General features: G+C 45.9%; 1 protein-coding gene across 1 annotated transcript in view; it reads right to left on the bottom strand.

Annotated features, from left to right (window-relative positions):
- Nucleotides 1-12989: 12989 nt before the first annotated feature.
- The window catches only part of Aatf (apoptosis antagonizing transcription factor), a 97733-nt gene continuing 82953 nt past the window's right edge, over nt 12990-27769 (bottom strand). The window contains exon 12 of the mRNA XM_048446713.3: nt 12990-13456. Within this exon, the coding sequence (XP_048302670.3) occupies nt 13393-13456 (64 nt within the window). The 3' untranslated portion in view covers nt 12990-13392. The remainder of the gene's footprint in view (nt 13457-27769) is intronic.

Below are 27769 nucleotides of genomic sequence, written 5' to 3'. Positions count from 1 at the left end.
TCATCCCACATTGGGTGCAGAGGTGAGTGCTTGGAAGCCTTGCTGAGGGTCCTCACTAAGATGGTCGCAGACAGAAGACCGCCAGGAAGCATTGGCTGACTGTGGAGAAACAGGCAGCTGTGGAAAAACTCTGTCACTTTAGTCACCTCTAACTTACACAGCCAGGAATGCCCTGCTTCCTCAAGAGAAATGAGAGTGTGGTCCACAAAGCCCTGTGTTCATCATCAGTCGTGTGCACCCTCTCTCCAGAGCTGAGCAGGCGCACAAAATGTGGCATTAGCCGTTTGGTGGATGAGCTACAATACATGCTGCCTGAGAGATGGGCTTCGTGCCTGACAGAAGCTACTTGTTGTCTGAGCTTTTTATAGAAAACATCTAGGAATGGTGCTTACAAGAAGTAAGTTATTCCACCAGGAAGTAAGCTGTTCCTGGGTCCGGGGCCAGAGATGCCCTGTCTATCAGAATGCCAGTTGGGGTGGGGGGTGATGAGAACACCCTAAAACTGACTGTTCCTGTCATTACAACGTTACAGACTTACTGAGAACCACTGAACTAGATGTTTACAGTGGGTGGATTTGGGAGCTGGAGAGATGGCTCAGCAGTTAAGAGCACTGGCTGTCCTTTCGCGGGACCAGGGCTCGATTCCCAGTGCTCACATAATGACACACAGCCGTCTGTAACTCTAGTTCCAAGGGATGTGATGCCCTCTTCTGCCTCTGCACACGCCAGGCATGCATGCAGTACACAGACACGAAAGATAAAATCTTATGCCCCGAAAGAGTAGATTTTGAGCTGCACAAGTAATGCCTCAGTAAAGGCTACAAAGCGCGCCCAAAGGGACAAGAGGGACAAGGGGTCCCGTGCACCAGCACCCAGGCTCTCCTGGTGCCCCTGCCCCAGCTGCCCTCTCTGACTGCTGGGTTTTTGTTTTTTTCTCTCATGGCTCCCCCTTCTCAGCACCAGGATGTACCCCTCAGCTGCTGTCTCTGGGTCCTCTAGTAAACCTTGTTAAAGGAGGTGCTCAGCCAAGCTTTGTGACTGTCTCCCCAGAAGAGGAGTGCCAGCCCCTGGCTCTTTTATAAGCAAACTGGACTCAAAAATGAACCCTTTTAGGATCAAATCATACAACTGCCCCTCTGACCCATTTTTACTGTTGACTTTTCTCAGACTCTTCTAGGGCTCAGCTTAGCAGTGTGGGGCTCCAGGTAAGCAGCCTGTACGTGGAGCTGTATGAGCAGCCCGTGTGGGGCTGGGACCCTGATCACCAAGCCCTGTGCTCCAAGCTCATGAACCAAAGGTTCCTTTCCCTCCATGCAGGCTCCGAGCTCTGCCCTGGACGTCAGCCAGTAGAGCCCCCATCGCAACAATGACTGGGTACTCTACTGCAGATACCCCTTACAGGGCTTACGCTGTTCCCAAGTTGGTTCCCCGGGTCACTTGTAGGCACAGAGGCAATGAGGAGGAGACTACTCAGCCCTGCAGAATGCTCCCGCATCCGGCATCCGCATACTAAACTTATCCACGGCCAGTTCCGCCTTCAAAGGGAGAAGATCAAAATGCTGTCGTCTTTTGATTTAACCCTTTTGTTGCATCCATGGTCTTAAGAGGGATGAGAGAGCTCCAAATAAAAATGGAAACAAACTATATCTTGTGGCTGTTATGTTTTAGTCTTTTTTTTTCTCAATTTGGGCCATAAAATAGGTCAGCTCCATTACTGATCAGCCTTCCCACAAATATTTAAAACAAATTGAATTGCACACCCAATACCCATCACAATTACACCAGGCACAATAACTAAATTAGCAATTCAACAAAATAATTGGAAATGCGATTCTCTCTATTCCACCAGGCTCCCTCGAGGGTTTAGCCGATCTGTGGGGGAAAACTCCGCTTTCCTAATTCTGCAGCTAATTAGAGGCACACTTGTAAATGAAGTTGTTTGTCTTGAAGTTGAAATTCTCTTCTGGGGATGGGGGAGAGGAAGGGGAGACGAAAAGCCCTAGCTCTGGAAGGAGCGCATGAACACAGAGGTTCACAGAACACACGCCCGGGTCCGCTGAGCGGCCCTGTCTGCAGCTACGAAGGTGCACATTTTCATCATAGCTTAATGATGGACTCGGAGAGCCGACCTGGCCGCATCTTGTTGTAAATAAGGAGGCCCGCAGGTTTATGGTACTCACAGCAGCTGGGGGCCACAGGGGCCACCAGTGACAGAGCCACAGTTGCTGCTACCCTCCCCCCCCCCCAGCTCCCACTTGGGACAGAAAATTCCCAAGGAAGCTAGGGCATGTTCCTCTCTGAAAGGGCCCTCCTGACCTGCTGGCCAGAGACGAACCCTCCCTTGGCCTACTGGCCCAGGCCACTGTGAGAAGCAATCTCCAGGCTTTGCCTAGGTTGTCCTTGGCCTCTTTTCATTCCTCCAGGAGGACTCCCGTCTAATTATATAACGGGAACTAGGGCTTACATCCATCCCCTCTCACCCTCCTCCAGGATTGAGATGTGACCTTAAAACGGTTCCCTCAGGGCTCCAGGGGCTAGAAGGGCCTGCTGCAGGGTAGCCCACCCCACAGGAGACACGCATGCACACCTAGGCCTGGTCCCCTGGGAGCAAAGCTTTGTACCCCACAGGAGAGCCTCCAATTCAGGATTCTGGGAGAACATTGCAGCTGGGGGGCACCCTGTGCCTGCTAGGGCACCAATAAGTGGATTCAGAAGCCTCTCTGCCCATTTCTGTGTATCTTCTCAAACAACAGAGTTATCACACCCAAAAGCGTTCCCTGTTCAGCTTCCATCTGGCCCTTGAAGCCAAGTGCAGCATGCTATGACTTGAGAGGAGACAGGAGTCAAACTGGAAAACAATTGTGTGGCATCGGGGAGGCTGTCCCCAGCCGACTCTCTCAGGAGATGCTCACACTCCCGCCACTACTCTGGGTACTAGACGCGAAACCACCCACTCCTCCGCTTTCACTCACCCCAGATCCTAGGACGGAGAATCCTGGAGCTCTCACACTCCCACTGTCTCACAGCGCCTGCAAGCTCTGCCAGCTGAGCCTGGCACAGGTGTGTGAAGTAGGGCCAGGACGGCATCTATTGACCGGTTATCCAACTTTCAAGTTGTGGTTTGTTGACTCACAAAAGTTTGGGGACTAGTTATTCAGGGGCGAACTGTCTACCTCAGGCAGCCCCTCTGCAAGTGTTCAAAAGCTTACACCCGACTGACAGGGCCAGAATCAACATCACCCTAGAAAGGTCCATCAGGTAACTTTGGTCTAGATGCCCCAAGCCCCTCCTTGAGTCAGAAGCACTTCTTAGGCTCCCCAGACATTACCACAGGACAGAGGAGACCCATGCCTGGACATCACCATGCGACAGCAGGGGTGGGGGGGAGACCCATGCTTGGCCATCACCACAGACAGAGGGGGTGCCTATGCCTGGCCATCACCACAGACAGAGGGGGGCCTACACCTGCCCTAGCTTGGCCGGCAGCTGCCCTGGATGCTTTCTGTGGAAAGGAGCTGCAGAACTGTGCTAACTGCTCTGAGCTCCTTTGCTGTCACCTGATGCTAATACACAGGCCCCCCAATGGACTCTCTGAGCCAAGCCGGAAGGCCCAGGAGGAAGCATTCAGAACACCACAGCCGAATCCTTGGTCAAATGAGCCACACCTGAGAGTGGGTTCAGAGTCAGGCTTCCAGGAGTAGCAGCAGCAACACCAGTGGATGCTCAGGTGTGCGGGGTCCACCTGTAAAAAGAGACCTCTCTAGGCCCCAGCTGGAGCCCGCCTCACAGTAGTTAGATAGAGAGCTGAGTGGAGCCAGGAGCAACATCCTAAATCCTGAGGCAGCCACTGCCCACTGCAGCCCCTAAAAAACGGGGGTCGACTGGCCCATCATTGGCAAAGACCCTAGTCTTGTTCACGTCTCCATCTTTAAAAAGCTCTATTTGATTTTAAATTTTGCTTATTTATTTATGAGTATAGGTGTTTGGTCTGCATATGTGTCTGTATCACATGTGTGCATGGTGACAACGGAGGCCAGAAGAGGGCATCTGATCCTCAGGGACTAGATGGCTGTGAGTCACCACATGGGCGCTGAGAACTGAACCCAGGGTCTCTGGAAGAGCAGCCAGTGCTCTTATGGTCTTAAGTACTAAGCCATCTCCAGCTCCAAGCCTTTTTTTTTTTTTTTTTTTTTTTTTTTTTTTTTTTTTTGAGAGAGAGAGAGAGAGAGGAGGAAGCTGTAACTGTGAGAACGTGCCTTTGGTGTCCAGAAGAGGGGTTCAGATCTCCTGGGGCTGGAGTGACAGGCAGCTGTGAGCCAACCTGACCTAGGTGCTGGGACCCCAGTCGTCTAAAAGGGCACTGCATGCCCTTAACCACTGAGCGATCTCTCCAGACTGTTGTCCTCCACCCAGAGCATCGCAGAAGCCCACGCTATAGGTCACGATCATTTACTGGCAGGGACCCTGACCTGGATTTCCTCCCCTCTCTCTTCCACCACAGCACTGTGCTAGCGTCCCCAACCCTGTATGCCTAAAGCCCTGTTTACCGTAGCCCCTGTGCTGGAGGTCAACACAAAGAGTCGTGTGCAGGCTGTGGCACAGGGAGGGGAGGACCCCTGCGGCCACCACCACGGCGACTAAGGTGTTCTTTGTGCCGCCCTAAGGAGCCGGAAGCAGGGCGGGCAGGGGCCTTGTGACAGTCAGGCTGTCTCCTGGAGCCTGATAGTCTCTTTTTACCCTGTGAGTGATGGCACATTGGCTTTTCTTCCCTCTCCATATTCTGTTAAATTTCCTTTCTTGAGAATTCAGCGTCCTTGACCTCAACAAATGAACTCTGAGAACCCCGGAGCAGGGGAAATAAAGCCATGAACTCCTCAGGAATGTAAATGCTGCTAAGATGGCCCTTCCAGAGACCCACAGGGCAGCGAGAAATCTCTAGCCAGACATGGAGACAGACGTCAGATGAGGCAGCTGGCTGCTTACTCCAGCCTCTCTACAGAAACGTGCAGGTAATGAGGGCTTCGTCAATAGAGCTGTCCGACAAATTGATATACACAAATCGCAGGCTGATATGGATCCCTTGGACTGAAGAGAATTAGTTAATGAACTTACCAAATGACAGTCAGGTGTTTTTTTTTTTTTTTAATGTTATGAAAGAGAAAGGAAGAAAAGAGAAAATGTGGTTGCTACACTTCAAAACAAAAGGTCCTGTTCACAGAGGCAAGCGCCACTCAGGACCCAGCCGGTCACCAAAGCACAAGCCCCCCCCCCCCCCCCCCCCGCACCGGGTCGGTCCACCTGAATAGCAAGAAGCTGGGTGAGGACAATGAGGTTTCAGAAAATGAACAAGCAGCAGAAAAGACAGCGGAGGGACCCTGTCCCATGTCCTGGTGTCATGAGCCCGCAGCCCCAGGCTACTTCCTGCTCCTTGTCTCCTCTCATCTCAGAGTCTGACCCAGGGGAGAACCGGGTCTCAGTCCACACAGACTAACTGCTTCATCTAAAAGGAAATGGCTGGCTGGCTGGCTGGCTTGTGCTTGTGCTCGCTTGCTCTCTCTCTCTCTCTCTCTCTCTCTCTCTCTCTCTCTCCTTCCCATCCCCCTCCCTTCCCCTCTCCTGCTCTCTCCCTCTTCCTCTCTTTCCCTCCCTCCTTCTTACCTTCCTTCCTTCCTTCCTTCCTTCCTTCCATACTTCCAACAATTGTGATTAATTGGTCTTTTAAAAAATAAACACTTGGCCAGGCAGTGGTGGCACATGCTTTTAAACCCAGCACTCAGGAGGCAAAGGCAGGAGGATCATAGTTTGAGGCCAGCCTGGTCTACAGAGAGAGTTCTTCGACAGCCAGGGCTACACACACACACACACACACACACACACACACACACAGAGAGAGAGAGAGAGAGAGAGAGAGAGAGAGAGAGAGAGGTGTGAGAGAGATCCTATCTTGAAAACCCCTAAGCAAGAAAAAGAACAAAAAAGAAAAAGTAAAAAAATATAACAAAAGAAAATTGCACACAGGCAGTACCATGTTGCTACTGTATCTACTGTAGTCTCTCCCAGGGTGGAGGTGGGGGTGTGTGTGAATAGCAAACGCTGCCCAGCCTGGCTTTATGCTGAGAACACTCAGTCCTCTTTTTGCTTCTTTAAAATACACTGTAGAGCACCAGAATACACTGTCTCCTTCCTGGGTGCCGGAACCCTCCCCTCATCCCTGACCCCCAGCTCTGTAACTCCCCTGCCTCTGTAACCCCTGCTCTGACAGGAGTGAGAGCGTGCAGCTCTGATCTGACTTGGTGTCCTCGACTCCAAGACAGACACAGACACAGGACTTGTCCTTCACAGTAGGGTACTGTTCCACTGCGCATACGGACCACATTGTGCTCAGCAGTTAAGGAACACTTTGAGTCTTTTTTTTTTTCTCTTTTTTTTGGGGGGTGGTGGGTGGGGGGGTCTTGCTATGCAGCCCTGGCTTTAAACTTGTGGCCTCTGCCTCCCAAGCCCAGGGATTATGGGCACACACTATCATATTGAGCTGTCTTAGCAATTGTGAACAGCATTACAGTAACGTAGACAGGCAGATACCTTTCCGACTGATGAGTTCATCTTCGGATAAGCCTTGAAAAACAGCTATGTTCTTCTCCACGATGGCCGAATTCCTCTCCATTCCCGCTCACAAAGGATTCCCTTTCCCCCACCCTCCGTAGCACCTTCTACAGAGCCAGGCGATAGCTCATTGTGGCTTCTTGGTTTGTGGCTTTTATTGTTTTGTTATTATTTTAATATTTCTGTGTGCACTCATTCCCGTGTGTGCATGTGGACGTGCATGCGTGACACGGTGTGCATACGAAGGGTGCAACCTCCCGTGCTGCCCACTCTGCTTGAGACAAGAGTGTCTGTTGTTTTCTGCATGTGCCAGGCTTGCTGAAATGTCTGAAAGTTCTGTCCCATCCCCCGTGTCCCTGTAGGAGCACTGGGCTCAGCTCCAGCCACAGAACACCTCCCAACACTTTTGTGATCTTTTTTTTTTTTCTTTTACATGACAGGGTTTCTCTGTGTAGCCCTGGCTGTCCTGGAATTCTGTAGACCAGCTGGCCTCAAACTTAGAGATCTAACTCCTGTCTTAGAAGTCACTTTGTAGACCAGGCTGACACTGAACTCACAGAGATCTGCCTCTGCTTCCCAAGGGCTGGGATTAGAAGCATGCACTGCCACCACCACTTCTGTTTTATTTTTTAAGATTGGGTCTTTGCTGGTTGTCCTGGAACTAGCTCTGTGGAGCAGGTTGCCTTCCAATTTGATTTCCTCTGCCCCTATGCTGGCATTAGGCCTTTGTCACTATCTCTGGTTATGTAATTTTATATTTATTTATTGAGATAGTCTTTCTATGTAGTCCAGGGTGGCTACATAGGATTGCAAACAATCCTATACAGGATTGCAAACGCCCAGCAATCCTCCTGCCTCTGCCTCCTGAGTGTTGGGATTACAGAAATGGACCACCACGGTTTTTGATGCAGTTTGTACTTCCCTTGTGATTAATGATGAATATTTTTCATGTGTCTTCTCTTGAGAAATACACGTGGATATCAAGAGTCCACACAGGATAAAAGATATACTGCTTTTCCCTGGGAACCAGGAATCAAAGCCAGGGCCTTGCACATGCTAAACTCCAACCCTACCACTGTGCTATATCCCAGCCCTGTTGATTGTTTACTGTTTTATTTTTTAGATTTTATTTGTTGTGTGTGTGTGTGTTTCATAAGTGATTTTGAATATGAATTTCACATATTCATAAGTGCCCACAAAAAGAGGGCCTAGAAGCCCCTGGAGTTACAGGCAGTTGTGAACTGCCCAGTGTGAGGGCTGGGAACTAAACTCTGGTCCCCTGTGTACTCTTTTTTTTGTGGTTTATATTTTGTGTGTTTTGTCTCCAAGTATATCTGTTCATCACATACATGCCTTGTGTCCAAAGAGGCCCGAAGAGGGCATCAGATTTTCTGGAACTGGAGTTACAGTTGTGAGGCTCCATGTGGGTGCTGGGAATTGAACCCGAGTCCTCTGGGAGAGCAGTCAGTGCTCTTAACCATTGAGCAATCTCTCCAGCCCCCACTTATTTGTCTGAGACAGAGTCTCTTAATGTAGCCTGGAACTCATGGTTCCCCTGCTTCAGCCTCCCTGGTACTGTGTCAGGGATGTATGCCACCTGTCAGGGATGTGTGCCACCTGTCTTTCACACTGGTTGGTGAGCTGGCTTGGTGTGTAAGGACACCAGCTGCCAAGCTTGGCAAACTCAGTTTGGTCTCCAGGTCCCAGATGGTCGGAGAACTGAAGTGGCTGAATTACGGCTGCTGAGTCCGAGTATGTGCTGGTAGCTTCCCCTCCATCAGATGCTTGTCTTCCTGTTCCGTGTGCTGTCGTTTCCTCCTCTGCAAGTTGTTTACACTTGGATGCAGTTTCTGTTTTTCTGTTTTGTTACTTTTGTTTGAGTCTGGGTGTCTATGTAGCCCTGGCTGCCCTGGAACTCATTCTGTAGACCAGACTGGCCTCTGACTCACAGAGACCCACCTGCCTCTGCCTCCCGAGTGCAGGGATTATTGGTGTGCCCCAATACGCCTAGCTCTTTGTTTTGCTGTTTTGTCTTCTGAGGCAGGGCCTCCTGCAGCTCAGGCTGGCCTTGAACTCCTAGTCCTCCTGCCTCTGCCTCTCGAAGTGCACACCACATAGCTCCATTGTCCTGGGTGCTTTATCTCTGGCTCCCTTGCCCGTTCAGACTCCTACTCGGAGGAAAGTTAGCCTTTCCCCAGCTGGCAACATACAGTCAGCAGGCGGGCCCAGTGGCTTCTCCTGATACTTGGTTTGCACACAGTGTTGAGGAAGGGGTCTTGGATGACACCTTGTAAAGAAACACCTACCAGACCAAGTGCAGAGCAGGCTGAGGAGCCCCATCAGGTGAGAACCTACCTGACTCGCAGGCTGACGGTGCTGGAGCAGCTCAGATGGGCGCAGGGGAAGTCAGAAGCAATCACAGGGATCTGGAGGTACAGGAGCTGCAGAGGCGGAGGACAGCTATCTTCCTGATTACCCACCATCTTGCCAGTCAGGTACCTTACAGGCTGCCACTTGATCCCCATGGGAGGACTACAGCAAGGATTCCCTGGGAACAAGACATAAATCTACAACTCCATCGTTGCAGTGTAGACACACGCAGTGCAGAAACGTGTCCAAGGAGGACCTGATTACACATTGGACACCCGTTCTAAGTGGAATCACCAGTGAACGGGTCCAGCTTGGCGTGTGTACCAACAGGGACACCAGCCTTTCCAGGACCTGGAGAACATGTGCCTGCTCCTTCTCACTGGGGTGCCTGTGTGTTTTGTGGAGTAGTAGTGTAGGGGGTACATATGGCTACATAGGTGCTCTGGTTTTATGGTTTTTTTATTGCTAGGGATTGAGTCTCACTCATGCTGAGCACACCCTACCGATGAGTTGCACCCCACCCCCAAGTATTTGGGTTTTATTGTCTTTAAAAGTGCAAATGAAAAATTTCAAATCCCAAAGAAAAATCAAGTCCTGGACATGAAGGAGCAGCTCAGTGGTGGATGAGTGCCCAGCAAATTCAGTCCTGGGCTGGCATCTCAGTGGGATAAGGGGTTGGGGTGTCCAAGTCTTGTGCCTAACATCACTCTCATTGAGGGTATGGCTGTTGAGGGAAGAGTATATCCACTCATGCAAAGGTCAGGGAAGCATTTCATTTATACAGCAGAGTAATTATTACCTAGTTAAAATAACATATAGTCATTATCACTGAGTCTATGTAGACCAAACTAGCCTTGAACTTGCAATTCTTCTGCCTCAGGCCTGTGCCATCCTAAGCGGCCAGTGCAGTTACTTCTGGGTGATGAGATGACAGATGCAGCTTATTCATTTTTTTAACCTAAAAATAAAGCAAGAAGCTTTGTCCATCCTCAGAGCCAACCTGCCCTGGCAGATGCTGCAGCCACCTCTCTGGACCGTGAGGGCTAATGGCTTCTGAGTGTGATGTGTGAGGCAGTAGGCTGGGCAAAAATCAGTCACCACTGCAGTGGGCTCGGGTGGGAACTCTCAATAACTTACCAACTCATTTGGAAATCGGCATTAGCTACCAAATGTAAAGTATTAGTTTTATTAAAATGCAAATCTATCAACTAATCTGCCTTTCTAGTAACAGTTGAATTGCAGGATCCGTGTCAACTAAAATAGTTTCCAATTTATTCCTGGCTGGCAGGAGGGCGGTCTTCTGCATTTTAAAATGCACATCTCTCCTTCAGTGAGAATTCTCTTCCTTCTTCATCTTGCCTGTCTCTAACTCATTTTAATTGAACTTGCTGGGCTCCAGATATTTTGATCTGTTTAAGCCTTCTTCCTCATCAGGAGTAACCTGTGTCCTTCTGGCTCCCACCAGCCTCCCAGATGCTCATCCCCACACTGTTCTTTGAGCAGACTCTGTCTGTGTCCCTAGGGTGGGACTGCCTGGGATACTCTCGATTTTAAAAAGTGACCATTAGGGAAAAGGCCTTTGTGTGGGACCCACTGATTTTGGCTGACTTACCTTTTGAATGACTGGAGACAGTCTAAATTTATGCATTTCCTCGACAGTCAAGCCTAAGGTTCCTTGGAATCAATATGGAGAGGCACAATGAGGAAGAGGTGGAAAGCCATGGCCTCCAGTAGCCCCATCCACAGAGTAACTGTGGTACACATTCCCCCAACACTCCTTGCTTGGAACTTGGCCTTTGGTACCACAGAGCAGTCCCGAACCACAGGTGAAACATACACGGGATTCCTGTACAAGAAACTGCCACTGGGCTACACTATCCAAACCTGACTTTATAGATGCTGGATATTAACTGAATCTGCACCCAGGTCTGGAGTCATTATCTCTGCTCTTATTCGGTTGCTCTAAATAAAAAATTGGGGCAAAGGAGTAGTGTGTGCCGGCCTGAGATGACCACACTTCACATGCAGGATAATCTCTGGTAGATATTGACTACAGCAGGCCAATAAATCTTCCTCTTGGGGATTTAATTCCCAGCTTTTGACCTATGGATGAAAAACATGTGACCCACTGCCTCCTGCTGGATTATCCCAGTGACATAGGAACGGGGAGAGAAGGGCCCGAGGAATTCTTTCTTCTCCTTGTATCTCTAAAAAAGCCCTGGCTGTCCTAGAACTTACTCTGTAGACTAGGCTGGCCTTGAAGTCAGATCTGTCTGCCTCTTCCTGCCACCAGTGCTGGGATGAAGAGGCAACAAGAGAGAAGTTAGGGTCGACTTTCGGCTCCCTAGCTGTAAACTGTCAAGTAGGAATTCTCAGGGTCCAACAGTGGGCTCAGGGACCCGGTGCTCTCAGAGTCTTGCCAAGCCAGTGCTCATCCACCCAAAGCAGCACAGGTGTTTTTTCATGGATTTAATAATTAGCATTTTGCTTTCAGTGCTAGAGATGGAACTGAGGGCCTCTGCATGCCGGGCAAGTGCTCCACTAATGGGCTACATCCTCTGGCCCAAACTGTTATTTTTTTCTTTTTTCTTTTTTTTTTTTAAGCTTTATTATGTATACAGTATTCTTCCTCCATGTATGCCTGCAGGCCAGAGGAGGGCGCCAGATCTCATTACAGATGGTTGTGAGCCACCATGTGGTTGATGGGAATTGAACTCAGGACCTCTGGAGGAGCAGCCAGTGCTCTTAACCCCTCAGCCATCTCTCCAGTCCCAACTGTTATTTTTTTCATTGAAAAATCCTAAGCATATATTTTCATGGTCTTAAGCATGACATTCTAGATGCACACAGCAGGAAGTGGCTGAACTGAGTCCTTACCAGATCCAGTGCCACACTGACTACATTTTTGTGGTGAGACATGTGGAATTTATTCCCATTACTCTGGCCCTCAAAGCTGACTCCTCCATCCCCTCCTGGCTGCCACCCGACAATCATCCTCCTCTTCATCTGGGAGTTAACTCTTTTATACTTTGCTTATAGCTGAAATCTTTGTCTCTCTGTTCCTGACTTATTTCATTTAACAGTGTCCTCTAGGATTATCCAAGCCGTCACCAAAGAAAGAATCCTTTCTTGGTTAAAGGCTGAATAGAATTCCTCTGTGTGCTTATACCACATAAGCACACCCATCCATACTTAGAAAAAACATCCATATTGAGAATAGACTTCTCAAAAAGAAGATACACAAATGGCCAAAAGGATCACTAGAGAACGCTAGACATAGCTGATTGTTAGTGAGGTGCAAATTAAAGCACACCAAGGCATCACCTGGTAAAATGGCTTTTCACCAAAGTTCAGTCATGACAAATGTTGGCAGAGCAGCAAAGTGAGCCTCTGAACACTATTTGGGGCTGAAAGCTAGAGCGGCCATTATGAAGCACAGCATGGAAGCTCCTCCAAACCCCGAAAAGGGACTGGGAAGCAGAACACATGCTCAGAGCATGTCAAGTCCTGGGTTCCCAGCACTGTATGAGCACACAAGCATGCACATGGACACACAAAACAGAACCACCATCTGCCCCAGCAGTCCCAGTTCAGTGTAAGCACCAAAGGGAATGGAGGTCAGCAGTGATAGTCAGATGAGCCAACAGTTACCACAATGCCATTCACAACAGTCCAGATGTGGGAACAACCTAACAACCTGAACGTCTATTCAGGGATAAATGGACAAGAAATGGAGGGTGGTTCTTTTTGTTTTGTTTTGTTTTGTTTCTTTCAAGACAGGGTTTCTGTGTAGCCCTGGCTCTTCTGGAACTAGCTTTGTAGACCAGGCTAGCCTCAAACTCACAGAGATCAGCCTGATTAAAGCATGCACCACCACTACCCAGCAGGAAATGGAGTTTTATGCTGTACAAGTAGACAATTTAAGTAGAAAACTACAAACCCTTTCAGCAGGTGTCATTGTGGATTTAACCTAAACTATCTCCTCTAGCTCAATAACTCACACTGATGACCACAGATTTCTTTAAAAAGATTTATTTAAGTTTTAATTTTGTCTGTGTGGGAATGAGTACACACCTGAATGCTGGTGATTACAGAGGCCACACGATGGCACTGAATCCCCATCCCCTGGAACTGGAGTTAGAGGCTGTTCTGAGACACTGGATGTAGGTGCTAGGAACTGAACTTGGGTCCTCTCCAAGAGCAGTAAGTGCTCTTAACCCCTGAGCCATGGCTCTAGCCCTGATAATATCTGAATGTTAAAAGACTCAGAGGCTGAGTTTTCCTGGATGTAAGGTACATGCTCCCAAAAGAGCACGGTTCCAGGGATCCCCAGTGCTGCACCCCGAAGTCATCTATCCTTGAAGCAGCCAGGTGGGTCCTGGTGTGGGGGTCGGGGTCTGGGGTGAGAGGACAGCGAGTTCAGTCCCCATGGTCCATGTCAGGAGGGTTGAGCTGGCCGAAAAGAGATCGATACAACTCGGTCCTAGAAATAAAACAAACTGGTTAACATGCTGCTTAACTTTTCAAGGTTAAAAAGAAACCAAGAAGCTGGGAAACACCTTCATCTGTTTCTTCAATTGAAAACACAGCCGTATAATTAAGAACCACATCTCGGAGTGCTTATTCACAAATACAAGGGAAGGAAGAAACGCAGAAGCAGCCAATCACATAGTGAAACATGTAAATAGCCCAGTGTGGCTGGACACCCTGTCTCCAGGGAATGAGTTTTCTGTAAGTTTGCCCTTTACAGACAGGCTCTTCAAGTAAGAAAACAAGATTGAATATTTTAATAGGATATATGAGACTGGCACGCACCGAGAGGATTCAATCAGACATGGGATGTAGGGGATATAATTTAGTTTTCATACATTTTCTAGGACTTGGCAGTACTTGAAAAACAATGAAAATGACCCGGCAACAAGATTCCAATTATGATCATATGTGCAGAGGTTCAGAACAGAACCAGGGCTCTTCCCCTCCCCCACACCCTTTTCTCTAATCTCAGTCTAAGAAATAATTTAATTGTCTAATTTATTTTTAAAGTTGGATTTTAAAAATTAACATTATTGGGCCGAGGAGGCAGCTCACTAAAATGCTTGCTAAGTAAAATGTATAAGCCTGAGTTCAGACCTCCAGTACCCATGTGAAAAGCTACATGTAACATGCATCCAGTGACCTCAGTGTTGTGGGGGGAGGGGAAACAGGAGGATCACTGGGGCTTGTGGGCCAGCTAGGCTAGCTGGAAAAACTGCTTTCTAGGTTCCGCAAGAGGAAGTTGGCTGGCTCCTCCCTGTGACCTTTGTAGTGACCTGAATATATAACATGTATACAAGAATATAATACACACCATACACCAACAAAATAAAACTAGCTACCCGTGTGTGTGCATGTGGCATGTGTGTTGGGACTTTCTTCAGGAGCCGTCCAACTGTGTGCTGAGATGGCTTCTCTGACCTGTGGCTGGCTGGGCAATAAGTTCTAGGAATCCTCCTGTCTCTGCCTCCCCAGTACTGGGGTTGTAAGTGTGCACCACCCTTTCCTGGCCTTTTATGTGAGTGCTGAGATCAAACACAGGTCCTCATTTGTATAGCAACTGCTTCATCAACTGGGCCATCCCCCTAACCCGTTATAGTTTTGAGATAGGTAGGGTCTTACTACTTTTGACACCAGCTTCATATTCTGGATCCTACTGCCTCTGCCCTTCAAGTGCTGGGATTACAGGTATGTACCACTGCCCAACTCTAAAGCTCAATTTGGACATTAAAAGTATGGTGATAAGTGCCTGGAAAGGTGGCTTGGAGGTTAAGAGAACTTGCTGCTCTTCAAAAGACCAGAGTTTATTTTTTCCTGTGCCCATGCCAGGCAGCTAACAGTCACCTATAACTCCAGCTCCAGGCACTTTAATGCCCTCTTCAGATATGTACAAACTCTCACACACAGAAGAAAGAATAAACCTTTAAAATAGCGCGAGTGACCACTACAACTTCTATTGCTGTTGTATGCAATGCACATGGATCAGTGAGGGAAATGGCAGAGAATGTAGTTTGGGGTGTGGGGGTGCAGAAATCTTGCTAGAGGAACCAGGTTCTGTGTATTTCCTCTGTGGATGGGGCAGAGCTGCCCCACAGGAGGAGGCTCAAAGCTCCAACAGACCAGACCCATGGGATATGAATCCCTGAGACCCAGTAAACAACCCTAGGGCCACACCTAACTGAGGCAAGGGTCCACATCTGCTTCTGTCCATAGGAAAAGTGACTGCCTAGAATCAGAACAGTCACAGGACTCTTGATGAATCAGGAGTTCGCATCCCAGGGAATGTCACACCAGACCTTCAGATCTGCCTCTCAACAGTCTGCCATCATTTTAAGAAAATGGTTTCTGAAGGTGTTCCTGCTGCCTGAGAACTTCCAGCAGCCACCCTGATGCAACAAAAGTCATCTTTGCAAGTAGTCTTAATTTGTCTTGTCTAATAGGGTCCGGACTGGCTCTAACTTGTAGCCTGTCTCTCTGCTGCCAATGGTAGGAGTAGTCTGTACCACGATGCTGGCTCAGCTTTTCAGCACTCACCCTGCTGTAGCTACAGAGTAAGAGATGGAACCCCAGCAGAAAGGACATCAAAGCAGAGGGAGGCAAGGAGGGAGGAAATGAAGGAGGAAGGGAGACGGAAAACTCTGAATGGCAGAAGTCAGCTGTAGATCAGCTCTGTCATGAAGGGATCACTGTACAGGCAGAGAAACTGTGGACAGAAAATGACAGAGGATCTTCAGTTTTATTACAGGAATTTTATAGTCACATGAATTTGCTGGAAGCCTCATCCTAAAGTGCCAACCAGCCCTGAACCCCACACATTCCTGTTGTTCCCTAGCTCTAGGCATCTGTCCAGCCCTACAAAGGAGGAAGACCTCACCCCAAATGCAAATGAGCACCCACGTGCTGCCCTGCAGATCCCAGCAGCCCTGCCCAGCCTTCAGTCCTTGCACTGTGGCCTGACCATCTGCCGACACACACAAGCCTCTCTAGCCATTTCAACCAAAAAAACGAAACATGAAGGAGACAGACTAAAAGGACAGCATGACTTCAAGGTGATGCCGGCTGAGGAGAGAAGCAGGGCTATTTTATCCTTTTATTTCCTTCCAAGACTCACCCTGCCAGCTTATATTGAGAGCTATCATTGTCCCTAAACAAATGATTCCACTAGGTTCCACAATGGCAGCATAGTGCATTGGCCAAAGACAGCAGTCATTGTCCACTGAGGGGTCACGTGTCAGGAGCAGAGTGAAATGCTGAACCTGTGTTTTAAGAGAACATCATTTCACACTTGGTGCGCTAAACTGACAAACATGTGCAGCTACTTGTGGCGAAGCAACCTGGGAAATCGAGTGGTCTCTTTTCTTAAAATATATTTAGAGGGAGACAGGTTGAGTGAAGAAAAGATTATTCTAATCTAAACACCCACAAGCAAATCCAGCATCTTCCTCACCCATTGCCCTTGGCTGCTTCAGATAGAACTTACCTCTTAACAAAGAACACAGGATGACCCCCCTTTTTTGCCAATCCTTCTACTCCAGTTCTACACATCCAGGAGAACCCCTCCTTGCAGTCCTAGAGCAACACTGGGTCAGGCCCCCCCTTGGCTAGTGTGCTGAACTCTGCCACACCTTTTCCACTCCAGCCCCCTCCCCCAAACCTAGCACTCCAGCTATACTGGACTTTGAACACATACGTGGCTTTGGCAAAACCAGAGCTCAGTCTTGCAGAAAGAATACAAAACCCTGCATCCCAACACACATTTAAAATCGCCATGTAATGTGTTTTGGGTGGCATTTTTATTTATTTGTTTTATTTTTGTATGTATGTGGGTGGGTGTACATGCTTGGTCACATGTGGAGGTCAGAGGATAACTTGTGGGAGTTGGTTCTCTCCCACCACCACGTGGGTTTAGACTACTGAATTCAGTTGTAAGGTTGGCAGCAAGTGCCTATACCCCAGGAGCCCTCTAAGCAACACTAAGTAAAGTTTTCTTGATAAATTTAACTAGTCCCACTTACACGCAGGTGCAAGATCTGCTGTCAGCTGAGGAAAACACACTAGGAATGAGACAGCTCACAGGCACAAGGCAGTCAGAGGCTTCTGCTGCCTTCCCTGCAGGGCTCTCCCCAGCCAGGGCTGTCTGCACACAGATCCACTGCTAACTCTCCAGTGCACATGGAGAACTGATGCTGAGGTCCATCAGGTTCTGCACAGTGAACCTGGTAAGCTTTTGTTTCAAAAACAGAATCCTGCTCCTCATCACACTGGGAATAAAGCTAAGAATCTCTGATCTGGAATGCCTCCCTGCTTTATCTCTTGTACCCTTGCTCTTGTTGGCCAGTGGCAATGTCCACTGTAGCACATGTATGAACGTTAGAGTTACACAGGAGAACAGGCAACAGAGTAATTACTGGGATTTGGACCCAGGGTGGAAGGGTCGATGGTAGGGGTTCTTCCTTGAATTAAAATTTAACTCACCCTTTATTACAACCTACAAAAGCAAGTAATGAGCATGAACATTTTTATTTCTTTTAAACTGTCATTTAGGCTGCAGAGGGGATAATTACCTATCTCTAGTGTAGTAAGGTTTTATAACCCTTAGTGAGGCATTTTCTAATTTAATATTTTTACTATATTATAATAAAACCTATTTCTGGAAAAAAATGATCATGCAGTAGCAGCCATTTTCCATAAAGACAGAGTGTATGTGCATGTGTGAGCAAGGATGTGGTTTACTGTGTCTTCGGAAGGAAGATAGAATGGTGGGTCTGGCTTCGGCTGAGAAGTGCAAGCAAAACTTGGGTGGGTGAGGATTTGCACATTCCTTAGTAAAATGAGGGTATGCACAACACAGCCCTCAGCTTTATGTGTGCACTTCTCACAGAACTGCAATACACATCATTGTCTTTCATGATGCTATTTGGGCAAGCAGTGTATTAAACCTGCAAATGGCCTATGCAGGGCTTTTAATTTGCTAGGTCAGTAGCTTGCAGCATCCAGCTCTGAACTCTCTATCTGCTTTCTCGAAGACCATGCTCCTCCTACTGTGGCCTGAACTCCCCAAACTCCAAGACAACCCCAGCCCCTGCTGCTTTTGTGGGTACCACAAAGAAAGCAGCTGACCCACTGTTCCCCAGAAAAAACCTGCCCACCCTTTAAAACTAGATCATGGTCTCTAAGTGAATGACATGTCCTCCAAACGCACCCTGCAACACAGTAACCTGCCCTTCTGATTAAGGGCATAATTTGAGTCAGGCCTGTGGTTTCAGCACTTGGGAGGCTGAGGCAAATTGATCTCAAGTTCAAAGCCAGGCTGGGCTATATACCAAGAACCTGCCTATAATTGGAAGAGAAGAAAGGAGAAAAAAAGAGAAAGATAGCTTCAAATCTATATACATGTCATTGATTAATCTTAAAATGTTCATTTGTTGCCTCTCAGGAGCCAGGCAACCCTAAATACCCACAACATACTTAGAAAGCACCCGAACCACCTTTGCTTTCTGCTCTCTACCTCTCCTGCACACTACAAACCCTACACTAAGGGTGGCAGCCTGAACATGGCCTTCTACATACATTTGAGACACAGGGACAGTGATAGCATACACAGGTAGAAGAATAATAATTCTAATTCCACCAGTGTCATGCTGAACAAGGTCCAGATCAATTTTAAAACCTTGCAAGAAGGCTCCAAGTAGACAAGGTGAAGGCCTCTTATATAGATAAGTCCACTGGTGCCTACAGTACCCTGACCAAAAGTGTCACTAACACCTTTTCATATTTGTGTTTTGACAACAATTTACAAAAGGGGGGGGCAGGAACTGGATGGGATAATAGGTAGGTTTTATACTCACACTAATAATAATAGTGAGCAATAGAGTGAACATTTGTTAGCTATTATTTATAGACAATTTACATTAGTATAGATTCTTACAGATTGATACAAATTCAAATTATATTAGTTATATTAAATATGCTCCTATTTCTGTTTACAATATTTGTACACCTATACAAAGTTATTCTGTCCTATTGTATGTATGCATATTTCTACCTCTGCTTAAGACATTTTATATATTGATACAATTTTAGGATATATTTATCATATTGCACTATACATTTCTACCCCTGATCAAGATACTTATACACTGTTTACATTTTGAAGTTATTGTCCTCATTTGCTGCACAGTTGTTTAAAGATTGTTTAATATTCTAATATCAGGCCTTACTCTTTAACCTATATAAGTATTAAGAATTACAGGTCATCATCCATGTTTGTCATACTTATAGTTAGACTAATCAGGGTCTTTAGATATATAGATTATATTCCACATAGACAGGCAATATTCCACCATTCAAAGAACTGTGGAATGTGGCATTTAAATAACTCAGGGTTCTGTTGACACGACACGACTGCTCCTGGCAGCACTGATCTATTCCCAAGAAAATGTTGGGCACTGAAGACACTCCACTCGGAGCTTGTTTTCTTCTTGGCAAAACTGGCCTTTGGGCAAAGAACTGCTCATGCCTCTACCACTGACATAATGCATGGTGTCCAGACAGGACAAGCAGGATACAAGAAAAAAGACTGCCAAGACAGGGTAAGACAATTTTGAAATTTTTCCTGCCTTTGAAAATGGTCTGTTAGTTACTTTATGCCTTAGCCAAAGTTGTTCTTCCTGTTACTCAAGTAATGTTATTTTCTTTCTCAGGTCTTCAATGGGGTTGAAGACTAGATAGTCATAGCTACTTTCCTCTCATGTCTTAGTCAAGTCATTTCTAATACAAGACTTAGACTCCTTAGGATAGGATAATTATTGAAACATTTAGCATGTTTCTTGCTTGATATTGTTTATGCTGGTATAATTCTAATTTTTAATACTTGATATTTGTTCTTATTGTATATAGTTTTATATTGGGTTTGGGACTCTCTTATTTAAAGGGGGAGGTGCTGTGGGAACTCCTTCAGCCAATAGACTTTAAAAGACACCAGTCCACTTGGGTGTGGGCTCTTGGTACTATAAATGCAGTGTAAAGCTTGTAGAGTCACTCGCGTGCTCTCTCTCTTTCGGCTGCTGGATTTGGTTCCTGTTTCTGCTCATGCAGAGGACTGTGATCTGTGAGTTCACCCCTAAATAAAGAACCCTTTACTATACTCAATTCTGAGCTAGTGTGGGACTACTTTATCACATTCACCTACATCCAACCAGTTTATAATTAATGTAGATTTCTGTGTGTTTCTTTGGGATTGAACAGCTGTAGGACTGGGCAGGACAGAAACCTCTATCAACAAATGGCGCCCAATGTAAACAACTACATCCACATAAAACCTGACAGAGCTTAGGAAGTAATTCTAGACACAAAACAACTGAGTTAAGCAGGGCTTCTTGGTAGCAGCATTTTCTCAGGTGGGCTCTGTTTGCTAGAGGCAAGCATGTCTCATAAGAGAGACTTCCTGACTCATTTTAGCTGCAAAACCTTGCAGATCTTTTAAGAGGCCCTGCCACCAAACACTTAAATGGTGTTTCTGAATACCTGACAGCATGCTTCTTGGTGGTGACAGGAATCTTGAAACTCCACAGAGTTGTGGTAATAAACATGGTTCCCGCCAGTACCTCTGCCATGAAGCTAGACTCTCAGAAAGCTAAGGAATGTGTGGATCCAGCTGTCAAAGCCATGATTTTAATCCTAATCATATTACTTAGCAAATTAAAGACTCATGTGGTCAGAAAAAGAGAGATATACAGTAACGATAGATTCAGAATAACAACAAAAAACAACACACAAAAACAAACAAACAGAAAGCCAAACTTCCAAATGGTTTACGGTGTGTTTAAAAATATATGTAGGCTTAGGACAGAAAAAAAAATGGATAAAGTCCTTTAGAGAGAGAGAGAGAGAGAGAGAGAGAGAGAGAGAGAAGTTGGGTGTGGTGGCACACACCATTAATCCCAGCACTTGGGAGGCAGATGCAGGCAGATCTCTGTGAATTCAAGGATAACCTGGTCTACAGAGTGAGTTTCAGGACAGCTAAAGATACACAAAGAAACCCTGTTTCAAAAAACCAAAAATTATAAATAAAAACAGAAAAAATAAGAGTTTAAAATAAAGTCACTAAAAATCAAAAATACAAAGAGAATCTGGATACTGTATGTTATTGTGTTGTCTTTGAATTGTTTGAATGCTGACGAAGGAGCATTGGCTGCTAAAGGACATTTGATTATAAATGCTGCTGGATTAATCCAACATATATATTTTAAAAATGCCTTGACTTTGAAATTTAAGTCAAAAGATATGTTACTTTGAAGAAGAGGTTTCGCTTTTGTTTCCACGGGAAATGAGAGGCTGTGGATTCATTCTGGGTTAAGAAAAATCAGGTTTGATTGATCAAGGAAGACCCCCTGAAAAATCTTCTTTAAGTCCCAGTAAGATTAATAGTACCCTCAATCAACAGGAAGTAGCCTGGACATTATCTACATTCCCAAAAAATATATTATGGATGTCTGTCTTTGTTTAGAGTATTGGTTACAAGTTGTTATGGATATGGTCAGAAAAAATGCTAAACAAAGGAGATTAGATTCAGAGTTCTTGCTTTGAAAGAAAAAAAAAGGGAAAGTACTGTGAGACAATGAATGGTCTTGTACCCTGTAAAGCTTTGTCACTTGTATTTGTTTAATAAAACGCTGATTGGCCAGTAGCCAGGCAAGATGTATAGGCAGGGTAACCAGAATAGGAGAATTCTGGGAAGAGGAAAGGCTAAGTCTGCAGTTGTCACCCAGATGCAGAGGAAGCAGGATAAGAACGCCTCACTGATAAAAGATACCAAGCACGTGGCTAACACAGACAAGAATTATGGGTTAATTTAAGATGAAAGAGTTAGTTAATAAGAAGCCTGAGCTATGAGGCCAATCAGTTTATAGTTAATGTAGGCCTCTGCATGTTTCTTTGGGACTGAATGGCTGTGGGACTGGGTGGAACAGAAACTTCTATCAACAAACCTAAACTTCACTAGTGTGCAAGATTACAAAGACAAAACAGGAGGCTGGAGAAAAGGCTCAACTTTTTAAGAGTGCATATTGCTCTTGCAGAGGATCCATATTTGGTTTCTAGCACCCACTTTGGGGATCTGATACTTTCTTCTGGCCTCTGCATGCACCTGCACTAATATGCAGATTCACACTGATACATACACATTTTTAAAAATCTAAAAACAAAACAACAAACCCACAAAACAACAAAAAAAATCAAATAACAACAACAAAAGCCCAAAAGAAAAATATAACAAAAAAGACAAAGAACAGCAGACATCAGATTAGATAGGTGGCCATTTTCAAACCCCTGCCCAGACAACTACTCCACAACAAACCCTGCCATTCTATCACTAACCCACTGGCCTCACCCTCAGAGCCAGGACGGAAGCAAGGTGGATGGCTGTGCCCCACAGCATGCTGCTCAGCTTCAGACCCTCAGCTCTTTCCATTGTTGCTGCAAATCTTCCTGGCAGTCTGTCTAAATCCCGGAAGCCTTCAATTTGCCTTTCTAGGTAAGGCCCTCAGACCCTCTGTGCCAATCCTAGCACTGCATCAACTGTAGCATTGCTGGTAGAGTCCAGACAGGTCTGTGGGAACAGAGGAGTCTATCAGCACATGTCTGTGTGTGAGTGTGTGAATGCATGTGCTAGGAGCATATCCAGGGCCTTCTACATCTCAGGCAAGTACTGTAACACTGAGCTAGATCCTGGCTAGCCTCCTACATTTTGAACACATACATCTCCTGCCTTCAGAGTTCTATTCTCTTCAACCAGTAGACTCAGGCATTCTAAATACCTACTGGAAGGTGCCTTCCAATTAGCACTTGGCATGTGCCAATAGCACCTAAATAAAGGACCCTCTTCCAGTAAGATGCTTGCATCCTAACTGTTGCAAAGAGTGTGCCAGAGGGCTATGGCTGTGCATTGTTCCTTCTTCTTTTTAAGGAGATAAATAAGACCAAGGAGCAACTACTCCAAGCAGGAAAAGTGAGCATAGCAGTAGTCTACAGCATAATGGTGTACAGGGCTGCAACCTGCTATCATAGGTGGTTCCCACCTTGGCTTGAGTAAGCTGTAGCTTCTTGATTAGTAAGACTATGGCATCTTCCATAAAATGCTGTCTCTAGAGCACAGAGCAGTGTCTCCGTCACACATGTATGACGAGCGACTGACTGCCTTGACACCTCACAGTTGGCTGCCAATAACACAATGAAATCATGGGGCAGAAAGCTTATGATTCCTGTGTATAGCTAAGGAGGTCAATGTAGACTCCTTTATTCTTCTACCAACACCAAAAGTGGCTCACACATATCCTTTTTGATCTCATGTTTCACACCAAACCCAACCCAAACCAGGAATGAAGCCACATCCACTCATCCTCCCATCCCAAGCATGCATGTACACACACACACCATACAAAGGTAGTAGAAGAAAAAGTAGCAACTTCCCACACAAAGACCTACTTCTTTGTGTCTTTTTCTTTAAAAAAAAAAAAGTCTTCCTGGGAATTATTCGATATGAACGAAACTAGCAAAGTAGTAAATGACCCAGAGAATCTCTCCAGTGTCATTCATCACCAGAGTCTGGATGCAAAGTAATCTCAATCTGTCCGCGGTTTCCAGATAGCAAATTGCAGATGTACCAGTCCACCACAAGGTGGCAGTACACAACTCATTTCAAAGCGGACCAGGAGACTATACAGCTTGGAGCCCATAAATTACCCAGGCTGTCTGCTCTCATCACCATCTTCCCAGAGCTTGAAGGAGACCCGAGGAGGGCTATTCGAATGCACTCTTTCGGTCAGGTCAGAACTAGGTCCTTCAAACCCCTGCAGATGCTTTTAGTTCTACAGCTCTAAATTACAGTTGGTGACATGTAGCTCTGGCCTGTCTCCTAAAGATCAGACAGATTCAAGATTTATAAATGTTTAAAGAAGCAGGTCCAGGCCCCAAACAAAGGACCTGAAAAGATGGGGAGACTGAAGGAGGAAGAGGGGCAACAGTGGGAACTGGTGAAGGTTTTCTCCTCAGTGTTGGTTATAAATTCAGCACACATTAACAAAGAGGGGAAATACTGCAAACTCCTACCATTCTTCCCAGCACCTTCAAGTCTTTCACACTCTTTTAGAGAAAAATAATTTACCTTATTGAATTTGCTGGGGGCAGAAGTCTTTAGACAAAAGGTGCCCTGCTCTTTGCTGCCCCTGTGCATTAATATTCTATATTCCTGGGATGATTTCTACATTCACAGTTTGACTGTTTTATAACAGATTTGATGTGAGAGAAGACAAATGGCCTCACAAAGGAAAGACGACAAATCACCTTACTGCTTTTTTTTTTTAAACCAGGTTTTCTCTTATTTTTATTTATTTTTATTCTGAAGCTGGGCACAGGGCACTCTGCCTTACTGGAGATGTTTAATATCAATGTCAGGCCACCACGATGCTGGCAATAGAGTTGGCCACTGTTTTGTTTACAGTTTCAAGACTGCTGGCTTCAGAAAGATGAAGCTCCTTGTTCAAACAGCAGTCCCACCAATGGCTCCTGTTAAAAGCCAGGGGATGGTTTGCTGCTTAGATGCGAATCACTTGCTTAGCAGCAGAGAAGGTAAAGTTGGTGCCTAGGCACACTGGTGTTCACACCAGGGCTGTGGCCCAAGGGACACAAGGGCCTGGGGCTGCATAGGATTCAGTTATCACTCCATGGAACCTCAGCTTCTAAGGAGTGAGAATTGTAAAAACCAGCCAGGGTGTTCATGTCAGCAGAGAGTCTGGGCCATTCCCTTTGGCAGGGTCAGCATGCTGGCCTGCTATCATGACGCCCACGACGCACTTGGTCAGGCTCCATGAGCTCCTTGCCCTGCCTGTCTTTCAGTTCCTCTTCTACCCTCCACTCTCATCCTTCCTCTTGCATCTGAACAACTTACTTGCTCCCCATCTCATGTCTCTTCTGTGTGACGGACTCAGTCTCTCCAGAGCTGCTTACCTCCATAGAATCAGCTGACTCCCCCTTGCCCTGTCACTCGAACCCCTCATTCTGTTTACAGTGGCAAAAGTTGTTATTTATATCCTACATATCCTAAACTGTTGATTGGCAATAAGCTGTAACTGAATTCCAGATATTAATGCTGTCTTTTAAAATGATGATGATGATGATGATGATAATAATAATAATAATAATAGACTCTAACTTCAGATAGGGCCATCACTGTAAAGTTCAAGCTGGCCTTGAATTTATAGTGATCTTCCTGCCTCAGCCTCTAAAGTATGGAGATTATGAGCTGCCATGCCCAGCTTTATGATTATCTGTACAATAACTAAAAAGATAAAAATTACTGCCTCCATCTTTTTATTTCCTTCAAAGAACTTTTCCATAAACTAGGAAAGAGTTCTGAACAGAGTCTGTGCTAGGTACACCTCCGGTCACTACACACCAAAAGAACCCTCAGGCACTACAGCACGGCACAGTCCCATTCCAGCTGGACCAACTAGCTCCCGCAGTCATCAGTGTGAGGGCCTTAGCCAGTGTTATGGTTGGCTTTAGAGAGCTTGACTGCTAAGTGCAGAATGAGGAGTTTTCATGCCTTTTCCTGGAAGCTGGTGTATCCTGCTGGCTTAGATAGCCATGCCTCCCGCTGCAGGATCAAGCTGCAGGAGAGGTGCGGGAGAGGTGGAGGGCTGCCGTGTGTGTGTATGAGAAAATGTGTATTGATTTCTTCTTTCTTATAAAGGAGCACAAAGCATTGAAGAACAATTGCTCGTCTTTGCAGCATTTCACACTCCACACAAAAGCCCAGTCCCCACTGCCCCAAGAAGCAGACAGGAGATTTGCCCAGGACAACACCACAGCCCCGTTTTGACCCCACCTAGCCAGCCTGTGTTCAAGTCATTTTCCTCTTTGGCTGGTGTTCCTCATCTGTTCTGGAGAAGAAAAGGCCTTCAGCCTTATTTACCTTTTAAGTAGAAGTGCCCAGAGAGTAAATGAATTAGTGTTTATAAAGTGCACTGTTTCCCAGAGGGAGCCGTGGATAGAATACAAGGTGTGGCTGCTCCTCCAAGGCCTCATCTCAGGAGTGTAATGACCCCACCCTGGACACAGATGCCCCCTTTTTAGGCTTTCTTTTCATAACAACATCAAATAATAAAAGAAGTAAGCAGATTTATGATCCCTTCCTGATGTACAAACAGAATCTGTTCTACTACTATTTTCTTCTTAAATGGGACAATTCTAAAAGCAGCCTATAGCTTCCATTAGTCACCCAGAGTCCTATTGGAGCTCACCATGTTTTTACAATAACCAGTAATTTGTAGGAGATCACCAGAAATCCAACCTGGTATAAAAATCATCATGATGGTCAAGAGAAAAACCAAAAGTAGAATACAAAATTCAAGAACTGATGGAAAATGTGTGTTTTGGGAGGATTTTTCTCCTAGGATCATCCAAGTAAAAATGACCTCAAACACACTCTAAACAAGGGCTGGGTGTCAGATATCTGTAATATTTGACTGCTCATCTCAGGAGGTTTTCCCAACATGGCTGTAAGTTATGAATAAAGTAACCAGGTGGTGGCCAGCAGTGCAGTGTTCAAGAATGAAGACATAATTACAAGGTGACATAGTGGTGATGAATCTGAAATACACGTAGAGTGATGCAGGAGGACAGATGAAGGAGTCAGACAGTTTGGAGAGGCGTCTACAGTGGAGTCCATCTTATAGTGCTATTCTCAAAATGATCTTACTGGCCCCTGTGCACAGAATTGTAAGAGCAGCCCTCATAGGCCATACTACTTCTGAATTGGTACAGAAATGGAAATGTCGCTGTGCCTAGGCAAAACGACAAGGGTACATACAGATATGTGAAAACACAAACTTCATTCATTTAAATATTATTCATAAAGAATGCATTTAAAATAGTCTTCCCTAGAAACAAACATGAAAAAAAAGAGCATTTCATTCTTTGAAGAAAAAAAAAAAAGGTGACCAGGAAGGGCTGTTTTCACTTTATAAAGAAAGACACTAAGACACACAGGGAAGGTATTTGGGTCACACCGCACATGAGCACTATAGCAGACAGACTCACCTCCAGTCACTCCTCTGGCTTTGAGTGCTGACAGTGACTCAGAAGGCCTTAAGTAAATTGTCTTGAAAACAATACCTGTGCTACAAAAATGTTTTTAAATAGGCAGAATACAGTTAGGGTTAAAACATACTATTCTGGGCTAATATCTTGACAACAGCCACTCTCTTGTGAGTTAATGTTTTTAAGCAAGAAAAACCCTCTAGTAAGTGCTTTTGTGAACTTCAATAAATACCGTAAGAGAGGAGCCAACAAGACAGGGAAGGGTTCAGACAGAAAGAGTCACCCCCTCAGAAGGAATGAGGAAAGGCAAGTGCCTGAATCTCAGATGACTAGACACTTCCACAGGGAAGGGCAGTGAGTGCATAGTGTGAGTGTGTGTTCTGGGATACAGTCCAGATTGGATGATTGTGGGGAATAATCTTTTTGTACACTGAAGATTTATCACTCAGATTGGCTTAATAAAAAGCTCAACAGCCAATTATCTAGGTAGGGTTTTCAGGACAGAGAGAATGCTGAGAAGAAGGCAGAGTTGCCAGCCAGACGGAGAACAAGCAAAACATGGTAGAGGAGAGGTAACATTCATGAGGAACGTGGCAGTACACAGATTAATAGACATGGGTTAATTTAAGTTATAAGAGTTAGTTAGAAACAAGCCTAAGTTATC

This window comes from Myodes glareolus, chromosome 9 (genome assembly GCF_982192425.1).
Source record: "Myodes glareolus chromosome 9, mMyoGla1.1, whole genome shotgun sequence".
NCBI classification, from domain to species: Eukaryota; Metazoa; Chordata; class Mammalia; order Rodentia; family Cricetidae; genus Myodes; species Myodes glareolus.
Note: the sequence above shows the minus strand (reverse complement) of the source record. Positions and strands in the feature narration are given on the sequence as shown.